Source organism: Cetorhinus maximus, chromosome 15 (genome assembly GCF_964194155.1).
Source record: "Cetorhinus maximus chromosome 15, sCetMax3.hap1.1, whole genome shotgun sequence".
NCBI lineage: Eukaryota > Metazoa > Chordata > Chondrichthyes > Lamniformes > Cetorhinidae > Cetorhinus > Cetorhinus maximus.
Window position 1 is genome coordinate 38,244,021 of NC_135893.1, and position 18,348 is coordinate 38,262,368.

Here is an 18,348-nt window from a genome sequence, read left to right on the forward strand (position 1 = left end):
TCTGCCCTATGTAATTTGCCTTTGCAATTCATACAAGCCTGCTCTGTATTTGATAAGATCATGGCAGACCTGATTGTGGCCTCAGCTCCATTTTCCTTCCTAACCCTTGTATCCTTTGATTGTGTTGTTAGTCAAGAATCTAACCAACTCACCCATAAAAATATTCAATGACCCTGCCTCCACTGCTCTCTGAGAAAGAGAATTCCGTAGACTCGTGATCCTCGAAGAAAAATTTTCTCCTCATCCCCATCTTAAATAGGAGACTGTTTATTTTTAAACTCTGTCTCCTAGTTCTGGTCTCTCCCACAAAGGGAAACATCGTTTCAGCACCCACCTTTTCAAGTCCCCTCAGGACCTTATGTTTCAATAAGATCACCTCTCATTCTTCTGAACTCCAATGGGAGTTTAAACTCGAACTCCAACAGGCCCAACCATTCCTCATAAGATAACCCCTTCATCCCAGGAATCAGTTGAGTGAACCTTCTCTGCACTGCTTCTGAGATAATCAGATCCTTTCTTAAATAAGGAGGCCAAAGCTTTTCACAGTGCCCAAGATGTGGTTTCACCAATGCCCTGTAGAACTGTGGTAACTTTTATATTCAATTCTACATGCAATAAACACCAACATTGCATTTGCCTTCCTAAACACGTGGTGTACCTACATACTAACTTTTTGTGATTCATGAACCAGGACGTCCAGATCCCTCTGTACCGCAGAGTTCTGCAATCTCTCCATTTACATAATATGCTGCTTTTCTATTTTCTGTTCTTCCTACCAACGTGGAAAAGTTCACATTTTCCCACGTTATACTCCACCTGCCAAATTTTTGCCTTTTCATTCAACCTGTCGATATCCCTTTGCACACTCCTTATGTCCTCTTCACAACGTAATCTTCTACTTACCTTTGTGTCATCGGCAAATTTAGCAACCACACGTTGCGTTCCTTCATCCAAGTCATTGATATAGACTGTAAATAGTTGTGGCCCTAGCACTGAGCCTTTGGGTGCTGAAGCAGTCCATGCCCAAATGCAGCAAGATCTGGACAATGTTCAGGTTTGGGCTGATAAGTGGCAAGTAACATTTGTGCCCCACGAGTGCCAGTCAATGACCATTTCCAACAGGAGAGAATTTAACCATTTCCCCATGACATTAAATGGCATTACCATTGCTGAACCCCCCACTATCAACATCCTCGGGGCTACCGTTGACACGACACTGAACTGGACTGACCATATAAATACTGTGGCTTCAAGAGCAGGTCAGTGGCTAGGAATTCTGCAGAGTGTAACCCACCTCCTGACTCCCCAGAGCCTGCCCACAAACTACAAGGCACAAGTCAGGACTATAATGGAATGCTGTCCTCCTGCCTGGTTGAGTGCAGCTCCAATAACACAAGAAGCTCGACACCAACCAGGGAAAAGCAACCCACTTGATTGGCACCCCATCCACCACCTTAAAAATTCATTCCCTTCACCATGTATGCACATTGTTATCACTGTGTACCATCTACAAGATACACTGCAGGAACTCACCAAGGTTCCTTTGACAACACCTTCCAAACCCATGGCCTCTGCCCCCTAGAAGGACGAGGGCAGCAAATGCATAGGAAACCACCACCTACAAGTTCCCCTCCAAGCCACACACCATCCTGACTTGGAAATATATCGCCGTTCCTTCACTGTTGCTGGGTCAAAATCCTGGAACTCCCTCCGTAATAGCACTGTGGGTGAAATTGATTGCAGCAGTTCATGAAAGGCAGCTCACCACCAGCTTCTTGATGGGCAATAAATGCTGGCCTAGCCAGTGATGCCCACATCCCATAAAATGAATTTAAAAAAAACCTTGAGCAGCTCTCTCCTCATAACTTTATAATTGCCTTTATTTAAGTTTAAAACACTGGTCTTAGACCCACTCCTCTCTTCCTCAAACTGAATGTGAAATTCAATCATGTTATGATCACTACTACCTAGGGGTCTTTCCCATGATGTGATCCAATCTTGTTACACATTACTAGGTCTAGTATAGCCTGCTGTCTCTGGTTGGCTGTAGAAAGTGCTGCTGTAAGAAACTCCCAAAAGCACACTCTGAGCTTCAAGGCTACCTTTGCCAATCTGATTCGTCAATCTATTTTTGGATTAAAGTCACTCATGATTATCACTGTACTTTCTCACAAGCGCCAATTATTTTTTCCTGTATACTTCATCCTACAATATAGTTACTGTTAGGGGGCCTGCAAACCACTCCTACAAGTGACTACTTATCTTTTACTATTTCTTATTCTTTCACCTTTGGTGCTGGTTTGACTGATTTTTGGGTGAATTGATCTGCATGACCTACTGGAAACTCCGCTGGTAGATCTGAATTGTTTGGATATTTGTAATATGCTGTGTAGATACGCAGTAGGGGGTTAATTGGTAAAATATCCAAAGGCTCTTGGAGGAGGAGATGTTTAATGGAATACTTGCTAGTGAGTATAGGCTGTCTAGGAGATGGTGCTTTTTGACTTCTTTCAGTTTTAGGTTGTATAATATTTGAATAAAATGGTGCTGGATAATTTTAATCTTTGTCTTAATGGGAAGTAATTTATCACTGTTTAAAAACTGCTGAATAGCTGCTCATGGCTATATCAATAACATTTTACAAACGTTGGCACACTTTGTCAGAGATGCACCAAAAGAATAAAGTACAAATATATATGCCATGAGAATGAGTATTGAGATTGCATTCCCAGCAATTTGAATCAGAAATGCATTGGGCAAAGTTGTGAATATGGTGTTAAATGTTTTTTTTTAACACTGCCTTTCCTGTATTTAGAATACATCCTGAGAGCTAGGCCCTTCATATTTTTGGTCAGTTACTGGGCAGTTGGGCTGGTATCTACAGAAAGTTCCCTTTAAGCTCTATAGTTTAGCAATTTTAGAAACCCAGAATCCTCACCTTGTTTGTAAAAAAAAATAAATTATTTCTCATAATTCAAACTCTTTTTCTTTTTTCTAAGAATACCTTTGTAGGACTGACTAATCTCGGAGCTACTTGTTACGTCAACACCTTGCTTCAGGTTTGGTTTCACAACCTTGAGTTGCGACAAGCACTGTATCTCTGCCATGGTCCTCGAAAGGAGATAGGGACTGGAGAAGGGATTGAGGAAGATGCAGGTGAGTATTGGCTGTAGATTAGCCTTGAGGAAATTGAGAAAAAACTGTCTTCGACCACATTTCAGTGCAGTAGTTTTTTAATAGTTTCTGTATTATTAGATGTGTGGTCATGGCCTGGATGATGATAAGCATGATCATTAATTCAGCTCAAGACAAACTTATCCAGAACTTGATATGGCAGTTTCCCTTAGATAGACAGTGTAAAAACAAGCAGCTGTGGAAAATGTCCCAGTACATGGATGTGGTAATGTGCTTTGTCATAGGACATGGGTTCTGTGCGTTCATTACCTGTTGAGTTCTTGATCTCAGCCCAAGTTGTGTGGAGAGGTAGTGAGTGAGAGAGCCTGCACTGAATTATAGCACCTGCAAGAACAGGATTGGCAGTCCTGGGCTGAAGTTCCTTTTTCACTTGGTTAAGGAATAATGTATTCCCTCTTTGTATGATGAAGCTAGAAACTGTCACAGTGAGGGTCAGTTTTGAGAATGTATTTTGAGGTCAGGATGTGTCTAAATTTTCTTCCCTGTTTTACCCTTATTTATTGAATCAGACATTTAGTGTAAAAGCTCAATTTCTGTTAAGGTCTAAACTGTGGGTTTTTGAAGTTGACGTCTGCTTTGAAAACTAGACATAAGGAGAAAGGAAGGGACATTATACAAAAATGTAAGACTGGTTCGTAATTTATAGGAATAGGAGTCCCAGTTGGCCCTTCTCTGATTCCAGATGGTCATTTTCTTTTTGAAAATAGGCTTCCCAAGAAGGCATGAGTTATTTCAGTTGTGGCCAAACTTTATGGCCTAGATACTAGATTAGAATAATTTTTAGTCAAACCCCTTTAGATGCACCCAGGTAAGTGAATACCCTTTGTTAATAAATTCTCATTAACTGGATGCTTTCATTGAATGCTTAGTAATGATCCTCAAACTTGTTTGTTTTCTGCCTTTACAAATGAGCATTCTTTTATTGTGTTTGCGTTTCCATTGTACGTTGGCCTGTTTCTGTGCTGTAACACTCAACCTAATTTGTCTGTGCCGGTGGTTATGCTCCACATGAACCTCCTCACACCCTACTTCATTTAACCTTATCTGCATAACCTTCTTTCTCACTCGTGTACTTAACTGGCTTCCCCGTAAAGGCATCATCTCCATCAAAGGCTATCCATTGACATTAAGACCCATTCAGTTAATTTATTCAGATTGCTTTTGAATTTGCTCAATCATCATGTGGCCCCAAAACTTAAGCGCCTTTAATAGTAGAAGAGGTATCTGTTACATCACAGCATGGCAACTTTCTTGTTGCATTCATCCTAATGTAAGTCATTGTTAGGTTGATTTCAAATTAATATATTCTTTGGAGTTATTTTTATTAAAAAAACTCTTGAAGACTACTGTTTGAACATGAATGTTATTTCCCCATGCGGTGTTGTTCGAGGATAATGATGTACGTAATGAATGTCTAATGTTTGACATTCTGGTATATACAAATAAATGTACACATTTATAAAATGTAAGTATGTGCATAGTTTATAAAATGAAAATATACCCTCCCCACCCACCCCAGTGGTTATGCTGTAGAGTTCAAAACTGCACTGATGCCTCACAAACGCACTTGGCTTGCACAGTGGGTGAAGCAGCAATTTTGCTGTTCGTATGATGCTCTTGAATGCAATGAGAATTTGTTTAAACAAATACAGTATCATTTATTCACCACACTTGAAAGATGAAGGCAGTTTCTTGTGTGGAGGTGTTGCTTTTCTTCAAACAATGTGGCTTACACTTTGTAGAAGAAATAGACTTAAATGCAGCGCAATTGAGTTATAATGGCAGATTTGGAAAGGGGCCTGAATGATCATTAAATCAGACGATGGTGATCTCAAAACCATTAGAACTGAGAGCTTTAAAGTGCTGGTAGGCAGTTTTGCGAAAAGGCTGAGCAGAGTTGACCAGCAGTTTACACAGCTGATTGGTAAACTATATAAAAGTACTGTGCACTGCTTAGTCTTGGCTCCATTTCAGTATACCTGCAGTATATTATAGAGTTGAGACAAGAGTAAAGTGTTCTTTATGGGTTGTTTGGTACAATGGAATGTAGGGCCGTATGATCAATGGAAATGGTGCCAATTCAATACAAATGTGTTTTAGCAAGCAATATTTAACCATTTACATCCATATTATAACAAGAAGTGATCACTAAAGTGGATTGTTTTGTATGTTTTGCTCTATAGGCTATAAAGCGTGAAGGTGAGGCATTCTAGAGAAAAACAAGATTAATTACAACAATGATCAGTTACTAATATTGTGTTTTCTACCTCAGAATTTGAACCGCAGTCCATCTGTGAGCACCTTCAGTACTTGTTTGCTTTGCTGCAAAGTAGCAATAGACGGTATATCGATCCTTCTGGTTTTGTAAAAGCACTGGGCCTGGATACAGGGCAACAGCAGGTAAATGGATGTGAATCCAAGCAACTAGTTTGCTAAGAAATGTAATGCATGGATCAGGATTCCTATGACCCCCAAATTGCAAATAAACACCCTAGTTAAACTATCCAATTTGAACAATAGGAAATTCTTTTTTTGCTAATATTTTCTGTTGGCTTATAGTTGGCACTATAGTTTCTTGAGTATTAAATACCAAGTCAGAGGGCATTTCATGCTTGGGTTGTGCTTTTGTATTGCATGTTGCAGGAACATAAAGAATTATAATTGGTGTAGCAGTGAACAGGGAAACCTAATGCCCAATCCAACAGTGGTGGTTCAGTTAATAAAAAGTAAGCACTAAATGTGGGAAAACTGCAAATAATACGTATTGGTCAGCATCTGCAAGATAATTAACAATTTGGGTAGATCTTTAAGCAAAACTGCTTTAAGATAAAAATTTGCAAAGAGACCAGCAGGAGAGTCCAAGTAGATTTAGATGGCTGGAGATGGGAAAAGTGTTCGAAATCGTGAGTGCCTATAGCTAAGGAGAAAGCATGAAGACAGGCAGCAGATGATGTAGTTAATATTGTGAAGGTGAAGGTGGAGGAAGATTAAGGGAATGATTTTTGAGACCATGTAATCTAGGGTCAGAAAGTGTAAATGTGGAAGGGCAAGTAAAAATCTGGTGGGAGCACAGTAAAAAGTTGAGCATCGTCAGTTATTTGCTTCTAAATTAGTGAGCATTCACAGAAATATCTTCTGCAAAGCAAAATACTGTAGATACTGGAAATCTGAAATAAAAACAAAATGTGCTGCAAATACTTAGGTCATGCAGCATCTCTGGAGAGAGAAATATCTTGTTACCTAAATGCAATAGTCTGCTGGAGTAGCATGCCAGTGTTTTAATTGCTGTTAACTACAGTTTTACAGATCATTTTTAATGCTAGATTTTCAAGAGCTGTATTAAACTTTCTTAGTGCCTTTGTAATAATTATTCTAGCTTTAAAATGTTTAGTCCTTTTTGGCAGGTACAGAGTACTAAAATAGAAGATAATTTCACATTGTTTGTGGTTGAGGGTCCACTCTGCTTTTGATGGACGCTTAACTTCAAGCTGTAAATACGACAAAAAACTGGTAATCAAGTCCAATAGATCACAACTTTATTAAATTGTTAGGATTTTGAAGACTACATTAGCAATGACATACTTCACTTCGCACTCGATGGAAATGTCCTTTCTAAGATTTTCCCGTTTTATAAATTCTCCTAACCATTAATTTATGCATTGCTTAATTAACTATATCTGGTAGTTACGATGATTACTTTTATCTTAATTGCAAATGATTAAAATATTTAACAATTGCATCCACAGGATGCTCAAGAATTCTCCAAGCTTTTTATGTCACTGCTAGAGGACACACTATCAAAACAGAACAATCCAGATGTACAGAATATTATACAGCAACAGTTCTGTGGACAGTACGCCTACGTTACAGTGTGAGTGTGCTGGAATCTATTACTGAACTTTGCTTGTGCTGCAGAACTTTTCAGATATACTTCAGTGTAAAACGTATCAGTAAAGAAATTGCAGTGGGAAAAGGAAGAGAAACAGAAGCTGGTAATTTGTTGCTGGTAGTATATGTTCTTTTGTGATGAGTGAATTTGGCTGATTTGATTTATTTCAATTCATGCATATGATTTTTAAACTGTACGTTGTTTTCATACTATTCAATGTCTCTTTCATATCTATCTTCTATAGAATGTTAACAAAAATGCACCCTGTGATACAATAATGTAACATTTAATTCAGTGTTTGATTCAGAGATTAACCACTATAAGGAGAAAACAAGCCAGTTTGCACGATTTTAAACGTTTTGGATTCCCTGTCATACACTTAATTGGAACATTATATCACTTTAACTGTCATGAGCATTCAACTGATTATCTCACTTCAATACCCTGTACCATTGCCTGAAGGTTAGGCAGTGGTTAATTATGTTCTGTTACGCATTTTTCTGCTGCAATACCTTCCTTCAGCAAAGTAAGAAGCTACTGCTTCATATTGGTTAACTTTAAGATGTTTTTGTCTTGTGTCAAGAATTTCAAAACATTTTATTCCACCCATAATTTTCTTAAGTTAGCCAAACTGCCTTGGTTTCAGTAAAACCTGCAAATGCAGGTATATATACTCTAACACACTCCTTTTCAGAACAGAAAATACAATGCAGTGTTGCAAATGATATATTTCAAACAATGGTGGTGAAACAAGCCAGTGGATTCCAGATGACTAAACTGTGGCAATCACTCATTCGGGGCAAAATCAAAAACCTTACTGCCTGGAATAATTCAATCCTATCATCAGCAAAACTTGTGCGGATCAGAAAAATAACATCTGAGAAAACGGTGGAAACACTCAGGAGATTCTGACGGAGTCCACACCTGAAATTTTAATTTCTTCATTCCGTCCATGGATGCTACATAAGATAAGTAGGAGGAGGAGTAGGCCAGATGGTCCCTCATGCCTGCTCTACCATTCAATAAGATCATGGCTGATCTGACCTTGGCCTCAACTCCACTTTCCTGCCTGTTCCCCAAAACCCTTGACTCAAGAAATTGTCTATCTCAGCCTTGAATATGTTCAATGACTCAGCCTCCACAGCTTTCTGGGATAAAGAATTCCAACAATTCACAGCCCTCTGAGCTAGGAAATTCTCCTAATTTATATTTTAAATGGGCCACTCCTTATGCTGAAATTGTGCCCCCAACATCTACCCTGTCAAGTCCCCTCAGAATCTTATGTTTCAATAAAGTAATCTTTCATTCTTCTAAAATCCAACAAGCGTAGATTTAGCCTGCTCGACCTTTCCACATACAAGAACCCTCTCATCCCAGGAATCAACCATCAATTTTATCTCTACCATTTTTTCCCTACTCTTTATTTGCTGATGTGCTCCTAATGTTGTATGCTCTGTTCCTTCCTGTCACACTCTGGTTATCATTACTCATATTACTACCCTGCATTATTGACTTGTACTTTCTCTTTCACTTTCTAAATTTCTCCTCACTTGCAGCCAGCACCACCTGCTACCCACCAATTATTTAGTTAAAAGCCCTATCTGCTGCCTTAGTTATTCAATTCGCCAGGCCATTGGCCCCAGCATGTTTCAAGTGAAGCTGCCCCAAAGTACAGTTCCCTCTTTCCCCAGTACTGATGCCGGTACCTGATGAATTGAAACCCATTTCTCCCAAATCAATTTTTGAGCCATAAGTTCAACTATCTGATCTTATTGACCCTCTGCCAATTTGATCATGCGTTAGGTAGTGATCCAGAGATTATCATCTCTGAGATTATCAGAGGTCCTGCTTTTTAAAAAAAACTTTTGACCCTGGTTGCTTGTAATCCCTCAGCAGAACCTCTTCTTGGTCCTACCTATGTTGTTGGTACTCAAGTGTACCATGACAACTGGACTTTTTCCTCATATTCCAAGTTCCTCTCCAGCTTTGAGGAGATGCCCTTAACCTTGGCACAGGGCAGGTAACATAACCTTTGGGACTCCCATGCTTGGCTGCGGAGAACAGTATCGATTCCCCTACCACTACTACATTTCTTGTTACTCCGACTTGAATGGGACCCTGCACCATGGCTTGTGGTCAGTTTGCTCATTCCCCCCCCCGCCCCCACCATGCAGTCCCTGCTCTCATCCATACAAGGTGGAAGAATCTTGAACCCATTGGACAGGTTCAAGGACTGAGGCTCTTCCAATGTTGCCATCTGGATTTCCATACCTGTCTCACTCGTAGCCACATCGTCCTGTCCCTTACTGCAGAGTAAATCTGAAGTTCTTAACCTAAGGCATGTGACTGCTTCTTGGAACAAGGTGTTCAGATAACTTTCTTCCTTGCTGCTGCATTGCAGTGTCTGAAACTCGGACTCCTACTCATCAGCTCCTGAGCTGACGTTCCTCTAGCTGCAGACACTTACTGCACATGTACTTATTGTGGATCACAGTGGTGCCCGTACAACTGCAGCACGTCACTTGCGCTTCTGTCTCTATTTTATTTAATTAGGTTTTCAAGTTTTCAAATATCATTCATTTGTCTGTAGGTTTTAATCTAGCTAATAACTTTGTTTATTTATTAAATTTAGTTATCTGTTTTAAGTCTTTACTGTAGCCCACAGTACTAATTTAACCCTATTTTTTTAATAGCTGATTTTAGGTGCTGATTGACTTGCTTAACGGTTTCAACCATCTGCAGGTTTCTTTGCCTTTTGTGAATACTCTTTCACAGATGTGTCTCTACCCATTCCTTGAAGGTCACCCTCACTGATTCAGAGCCTGATGCAAATGCATCTAGTTAATTCTGCATTCTGGTCACTCTGAATCCCTCAACATAACCCTTTGAGGACACAATTACCAAATACTATGTATTTCTATTTGGGCAATATATCTTGTTTCACCTACAAGCATGAGGCAGCAATTTTGGATGGTGTGACAGTTGAAGAATTTACGTCAAGCTTTTTGGGGCCATACATGTGAATTTTATACTTTCCAGCTTAGTGGGCTGGTTTTGAACTCAGCGTTAAGAGCACCTCCACTAAAAGACCTGTCTTTTGGATCACGTTAGTTAAGTTGCTAATCTCACACACTAAATCAGAAGGTTGTAGTTTCAAACCCTACTCCAGAACTTAAGCACACATTCTAAAATGACACTTCTTCAGTGTGGTATTGAAAATATGAATTTAATGCAGAGAACTATAAGGTGTTGCATTTTAGGAGAAAAGATAGGGAGAAGCAATATAGATTTAATGGTGCAGTTTTATAGATTATGCAGGGACAGAGGGAACCTCTGGACACGTGTATGTAGATCTTCAAAGGTGGCAGGACAAATTGAGAGAGCAGTCAGCACCGTAAATGGGATCTTGTGCTTCATGATTAAAGGTATTGTGTACAAAAGTAAGGAAGTTATGCTGAACCTTAATAAAATTCTGGCAAGTAGAGTATTGCATCCAATTCTAGTCACTGCACTTCATAGCAATCAAAGAAATTTATAGAAGGAATCCATTCGGCCCATTGTGTCAGCGCAGGTCGACCAGAAGCCACCCAGCCTAATCTCACCTTCCGACTCATAGCCTGTAGCCCTCTAAGCTTTGGCATTTCACATGCATATCCAAGTACCTTTTAAATGTTGTCATGGTTTCTGGCTCTATCACCCTTTCAGGTAGTGTTCCAGATCTCCTACACCCTCTCCTCCAATCCCCTCTAATCCTCTTGTGTCTCACCCTAAATCTATTTCCGTTGGTTGTGGACCCCACAGTCAAGGGGAATAGGGTGGTGTTATCCACCATCTAGGGTTAGGAAGGTTGTGAGGGTTCTAGAAAGGGTGCAGAGCAGATTTATAAGAATGGTTCCAGGGTTAGAGGGCTTTTACCTGCGTGGTTAGGTTGGAGAAGTTGGGGTTGTTCTCCTTGAGTCAAGGAGGTTGAGGTGAGATTTGATCGAGGTTTACAGGCTTAGATGAGGTAGCCGAAGAGAAGCTGTTCCCATTAACTAATGGAGCAACGATTAGGGAACACGGACTTAAAGTTTTAGGCGAGGGATTTGGGTGGCGGTTAGGAAGAACGTGGTTATGCAGCCAGTGGTCATGACCTTGGTGTCCATGAGGATTGTGGAAGTGGTGACGATTTAGATAGGCAGTTGAAGGAAATAAACTTGCAGGGCTATGGGATGGAGCAGGGGAATGGGACTGATTAAATTGCTCTCCAGAGAATCGATAACCACCTGTGCCTCTGTCCCCATGCTGCATTGTCAAAGGTGTTGTCATTAAACTAAAGCCAGACCTGATAGTGCAAGAGATTGTTGTATTCCTTGTCGCTATCCAGAGCGAACCACTGTTCTCCCAGTGTCGTGGGCAGCACGCTTTTCTTGACTAACATTAATAAACACCAATTTAACTGGTCATTCATCTTGTGTCATTTGTTGGATCTTGCTGTTTGCAAAAGGTTTATTGGTGAACTGTCACTGCACATCAAAAAGTAATGTATTGAATGCCGAGCATTTTGGAGCATCCCAAGGGTAAAGTAGAGCACTTCGACCAAATAAGGGTTTTCACCTGTTTGGGTTAGAAGATTTAATTCGTTGAACATAGCTGCTGAACCTGACCATATTTCTAGGGGTGTAAATGCCATCTTCTAGGGTGCATAGGAGCAGAAGTAGGCTGCTTAACACCTCAAGCCTGTTTCACTATTGAGTTAGATTATCTGTCCCTCAATTCCATTTGCCCATCTTTGCTCATTATCCCTAATATATTTGCCTAACAAAAATCTACCTGTATCTTAGTTTTGAATTTTCAATTGGCCTAGCCTCAGCTTTTTGAGGGAGAGTGTTCCAACCTTCCAATACACTTTGTGTAAAGAGATGCTCCCTGAATGTCCTAGCCCTAATTTCAGGGCTATGTCCCCTTGTCTGGACTCTATGACCAGAGAAAATGCATATTCTGTATCTACCCTATCAAATTCTTCAATCATATGAGACACTTCAATTTTCTCATCCCATAACCTTCTGTATTCAAGGGTGTACAAGCTGAGTCTATACCATCTGCCACTATTGCTTAACCCTTCTAACTCCAGTATAGTTCTGGTAAATCTGCACTGCACTCACTCCAAAGCTAGAATATCCTTCCTGAGGTGTTGTGCACAGAATTGAGGTAGCACTCCAGGTGCTGTCTAACCAAAGCTTTCAGCCCTTTGTATCCAGTTGCTTTAAGATAAAGCCTAACATTCAGCTTTTAATTATTTTTTGTGCTTGTCCACGAGCTTTATATTTCTGTATATTGACTGCTTAATTGCTCAGTTGCTACACACTTCCCAGTTTCTTAGAAAATTAGAAAAACTTAGAAAATACTGATCTATCTTTTTGGATCTAAAATGAATGATCTCTCACATCGCCACATTAACTCCATCTACCACAGTTTTACCCACTCACTTAATCTATCAATGTCTCTTTACAACTTTCTGCTCCATCTGCATGATAGTCATTGTAAAAGTTTGCATCCCAGATTCAAATCAATCTTCATTGAAAAAGCCCAGCAATGCGTTTGCCTGAACAAATATTGTAGCTGCTGTGAGACACATCAAAAGGAAGTGTGATTCATTCAAGATGATGAAAATCCTGGTCAGAGTTGAAGGTGGTCTCAGAGGTCATCCTTTATGTCTCTAATGGGATATCCCACCCTCTATTCTGTGAGCATGACCTGGAGACCCCAGGTTATGGCATGAAGATTTATAGCTTACGAGAGAAAAGTTCAGTGCCATTAGTACAAGGATTGTGAAAATCTACACAAGGAGCAGAATGGCATTTTAAAAAATGTTATGATATGAGGTGCAGTAGGTAATTGATCTGATCTCTATATGTACATTCTGTTCAAATAGTTTGCATTTGTTGGTTCACAGGCTGAGAGCCACTTGCTGTGAATACCTAACCTCTGACCCACTCTTGTCGGCACAATATTTGTGTGTCTTGTCCAGTTAAGTTTCTGTAAATGTGACACCCAGGATGTTGTTGATTAGGGATTTGACAATGGTAATGCCATCGAATGTCAAGGGCAGATGTTTAGGTTCTCTTGTTGCAGATGGTCATCGCCCGGCACTTCTGTGATGCAAGTATTACTTCCCACTTTTTAGCCCAAGCCTTAATGTTGTTCAGGTCTTGCTGCAGGTGGCATGGACTGCTTCATTATCTGAGCATTGCAAATGGATCTGGATACTGCAATCATCAGTGAACATCCCCACTTCTAACCTTATGATAGAGGAAAGGTCATTGATGAAGCAGCTGAAGATGGTTGGGCACCATCTTCATTGGTCATAGGTTTGGAAGGTGCTTCCTAAGGAGCCTTGATGCAGCATCTTCCAACCTACCACTACCATCTATAAGGACATGGGTGGCAGATGCATGGGAACACCACCACCTGAAAGTTTCCCTCCAAGCCACTCACCATCCTTTTCCTGTTCCTTCGCTCGATCAAAATCCTGGAACTCCCTCCTAACAGCACTGTGGGTATACCTACACCACAGGGACTGCAGCGGTTCAAGAAGGCAGTAGGAAGTGGACTAGACATTAATTAGCTGATTGGATTTGCCCTGTCTTTTGTGGCCACAACATACCTGAGTAGGTGCCAGTGTTGTAGTTGTAAAACAAAAGCTTGGCTAGAGGCAAGTTTAATTCTGGAGTACAAGTTTATACTCCATTTGGGATGTTAGCAAGGCACATTAGCCTTTGTTGTATTCAATGTGCAGAGCATCTCTTGATATCACATGGAGTGAACTGAATTGACTGAAGATGGGCATCTGTGATGGTGGGTCCTTGAGGTCGCTGAGATGGATCATCCACTTGGTACTTCTGGCTGCAGATAATTGCAAATGCTTCAACCTGATCTTTTGCACTGATGTGCTGGGCCCCACTGTCCTTGAAGATTTCATGAGAACATAGGACTTAGGAACAGGAATAAGCCATTTGGCCCTTTGAACCTGCTATGCTTTTTGATAAGATCATGGCTGATCTGATTGTGGTATCAACCCTGCTTTCCTGTCTGCCCTTCATAACCTTTGACTCCCTTTTCTATCAAAAACCTGTCTAACTCAGCCTTGAATAAATTCACTGACCCAGCCTCCTGATTTCTGAGGACGAGAATGCCACATATTAATGACCCTCTGAGAGAGAGAATTTCTCCCCATGTCCATCTTAACAGTGAGACCTTTTTTCTAAACTCCCCTAGTTCTAGTCTCCCCCTCAAGATCAAACATCCTACCGGTAACCAACTTATAAAGTCCCCTCAAGATCTTATAAGTTTAAATAAGATCACCTCTCTTCTAAACTCCAATGGGTATAGGCGCAATCTGTTCAACATTTTGTCATAAGACAAGCCCTTCATCTGAGGAATGAGTCGCGTGAACCTTCTCTGAACTGCTAATGCAATTCTATCCTGTTTTTCAAATAAGGAGAGCAAAACTACACAGCACTCCAGATATAGTCTCATTGGGCTGGTCTTGGTCATGATGGATGGTGTCCTCAGTGTGAAGGCAGGATTTTGTCTCTACAAGGACCCTGGGATCACTCCTACTGATACTGTCATGGATACGTCAGTGACAGATTGGTGAGGATAAGATCAAGTAGGCTTTTCCCTCTGGTTCTCTGCTATAAGCAGGGTCTGGCAACTAAGTCCTTTGGGACTTGGCCAGCAGTGGTTCTCCAGGGCCACAAAAGGTGACGTACATTGAAGTCACCATAGAGAGTACGTCCTGTACTACCTACTTGCTTTCCCCAAGTGGTGTACAACATGGAGTACTGATTCATCTCTTGTAGTTGGTAATCAGCAGGAGGTTTCTTTGCTGTAGTTTTCCTGAAGCCATAACATTCCATTGGGTCTGGAGTTATTATTGAGGACCCCCCAAGGCCACTCCCTGCCAAATGTATACCACTGTGCCATCACCTCTGATGGGTCTGTCCTGCCAGTGAGACTTGCCCAGGGATAGGATGCACAGGGAAGACATTCTCTCAGTACCATACCTATGTCAGGCTGCTGCTTGAATGGACTGTGGGACAGCTGGCCCAGTTTTGTTTGTGAAGAGGAGTTTGCAGGGTAGGCTGAGCAGTGTTTTCTTTTGTTCTGTCTGAATTCAATGCCCAGGTTGATGATCAGTTTGATATTAATACATTTTTTTCAGAGTGGTGTGATGTAACCAAGTGCCTTGCTGGGCCATTTCATAGGGCATTTAAATGGCAGCCACATTTGCTATAGGTCTGGAGTCACAAATAAGCCAGACCAGATAAGGAAGGTAGATTTCCTTCTCTGAAGGACATTAGTGAACCAGATGGGTTTTTCCAACAATCTGATAGTTTCAGTCACATACTAAGGCTAATGTTTTGATTCCAATTTTATTTATTAAAATAATTTAAATTCCTCAGCTGCTGCAGTGCTGTTTGGTTGCATGTCCTCTGAGCATTAGCCTAGCATAACCACTATGCTATTGTTATGGCCACAATTAATTAGGTGTTATTTTACCATTTAGGTTGCTGACTAATTCAGGCTCATCACTCATGTTCTCATGTTGGTTCTGGAACTTATTGTTCCCTGAAACTGTGTCTCATACACTAGAGAAACTTCCTGCCTTTGGGACGTGAGCTGTTTTGCTTCTAGTTAATGAAAACTGAAATGTCCAATTATAACCACTCTGTTTTTGCAACAAGCTGTCCTAATTTGTGTTTATGCATTCAGTTGCTTTATCATTGCTGTCAGATGGTCTAGAAAACTCCCACCAATGTCTTCCATCTTTTTCTATTCTTTAAATTCTATGCAGAGTTTTCACTACCTACTGTTAAGTGATGCTCTCTCTCTTTCTACAATTCCACCTTTTTCAACTTCCCTGTCCGCCCTTATAACCTCATCCATCTCCCAGTTAAGCCTAGCTTTTAACATAGAAACAAGGAGCAGGAGTAGGCCATTCGGCCCTTTGAGCCTGCTCCACCATTCATTCATGGCTGATCATCCAACTCAATAGCCTAGCCATATCTTGGGGATGGCAACCACATTATACCCTTTAAACTGGATTAACATTTTGCTTTATTTCTTGTGTGTATAGAACGCTCCTATTTGAGCAAATTAGACTTTTTGTCCTGATGCTGTAAATTGCCACACTTGTTTTCTTCTCCCTCCTATTGTATTTCCAGTTACGTTATTCCCTATATTTTTTTCTAAACTGAATTATTTATATTACTGTTGTAGGGTGGTCGAGTTGTGCTATTAGTGATAGTGTTGATCAGAAGACACTTATTGGGTGGAAACTTTGTTTGTTTACAATATACTCAGCAGCAACTACACGTGTGCTCTCAACTCCAATTCTATCTCTACACTGGCTGCTGAGGTAGCCTGCGCTACTCTCTTATTACTTACTGCCAACCGTGATCTTCAGTATTATTCTTAAAGGTACATTACACACTAAATAAACCCATAATTACTACAATCACCTTTAACATTATTTATAATCTGGATTTTGCCTTTATCCCCTTTTCTTTAGTGAATAATTTTTCTAACTGGAAACCACACAATAATGTTAAATTTATTTAGGATAATCCATTGAAGCCTGGGTTAGAGGAAGAGTCTTAGATAATTTAAATCACTGGTGAAATAGTAGCAATACTTTTGTAAGATGAGGCTTGCAGTTTTGCTATTGGTCCCATTTCTAATGCTGGTCATTGTGTACTAACAATCACGCTAGTACAAAATAATATCCCACAAGTTTTCCTGTCCTCGATTCTAGTTTTTAGACAATATCCATATTGATTTGGCGTTTGCTCCTTTTTTCACAGTATGAAATGTACAATAAGTCGTTTTTTACTCATTCCAGTGCTGTAGACAGTGGGTCTGATTTGGCCGTGTAGGATTATGGAGATGAAGTTGTGAAATTTCATTAGAATTTTCCATGTGACTATTGGTTCATGAGAACCTACTGTACTCTAGAAAGATTGTCTTTATATACCAGGAGCTCAGACACAGCAAGTGAGTAATTGCTTTCAGCATGGAATTTGAACAGTAAAATTTTTTTTTTAACTGCTTACAGTAGGGGAACTCTCATTTCAAACAATTTTTCATTTAGAATGTCGAATTAAGCCTTTTAGGTAGTCTATCTCTGAGTCTGAAAGGTCAACAATTTAAAAAGGAACTTCTCGAGCAAATTACTCCTGGACTGCGGCAGTTCAAGAAGGCAGCTCACCACCACCTTCTCGAGGCCAATTAGAGATGGACAATAAATGCTGGCCTTGCCAGCAATGCCCACATCCCATGAATGAATTAAAGAAAAAAATCAGTATATTACTTTTCTACATTTGTTTCCCCCAACACCAGGAGTGCAGTTATTTTAATATATTTGCAAAGTCAAACCAATGGTTTCAGATTGTGATGTCAAAATAATGGTGAGCCTAATGGCCCTTACTGTTGTTCTGCACAACTAGAACAGCAATTTCAGGCAAGGCACACGTTTAAATGTCATTATCCAGAAGTTGCTGTCTGAATTTTGTCACTGCCATTAATTTTGAAAAAATGGCATGTCTTTCATGGTTATGAAGTCAATGGTCATTGTCTTCATAACCATTGAAATGTAGCTGCAGCTACATAGTAAATGCAGTCTAAACTCTCCATAGAAAGTTGAGTCTTAACAAGTCAAGTCTTAAGTTCAATTTTAATGTGGTACTTGTTAATTACTTTCTAGTACTGAAAATTAACTATTACGAGTGTGGAGTCTCATTCCTTCAGCTATTAATTGTTGGAAATTTAAATTTAAAATGTGTTTTTACCTGTTTGTTTTCCCCCCTCTGTTAATCCAGTCTTTCTTTTCCTCACCATGTTCCTCTTTCTGTACTTGACTTAGCATTGAATCGATCTACTCTAACTTACTCTTCCTACTCAGTCCTTGTGCTGTTTACTCCTCAGTTTTAAATCTGATTGGTTAAGGTGGTGCAGTTTGTTGCCCTGTTTGCTCTGGTTTCAGAGGGAGATGGTGACGTAGTGGTAATGTCACTGGACTAGCAATCCAGAGTCCCAGGCTAATGCTCTGGGGACACGGGTTCAAATCCTATCATGACAGCTGGTAGAATTTGAATTCATTTAATAAAAAGCTAGCCTTGGTAATGGTGCCCATGAAATTATCATCGATTATTGTAAGAAATCCATCTAATTCACTAATGTCCTTTAGACAAGGAATCTGCCATCCTTATCTGGTCTGGCCT

General features: G+C 40.2%; 1 protein-coding gene across 5 annotated transcripts in view; it reads left to right on the top strand.

Annotated features, from left to right (window-relative positions):
- usp48 (ubiquitin specific peptidase 48) overlaps positions 1-18,348 on the top strand; it is a 132,102-nt gene that overhangs the window by 16,430 nt on the left and 97,324 nt on the right. For all 5 annotated transcript variants that reach the window (XR_013578917.1, XM_078558284.1, XM_078558285.1 and 2 more), the window contains 3 exons: positions 3,000-3,156; positions 5,468-5,595; positions 6,942-7,066. Coding sequence is in view for 4 of the 5 variants with exons in the window: in XM_078558284.1 (XP_078414410.1) it covers positions 3,000-3,156; positions 5,468-5,595; positions 6,942-7,066 (410 nt within the window). In the remaining variant the exon portion in view is untranslated. The remainder of the gene's footprint in view (positions 1-2,999; positions 3,157-5,467; positions 5,596-6,941; positions 7,067-18,348) is intronic.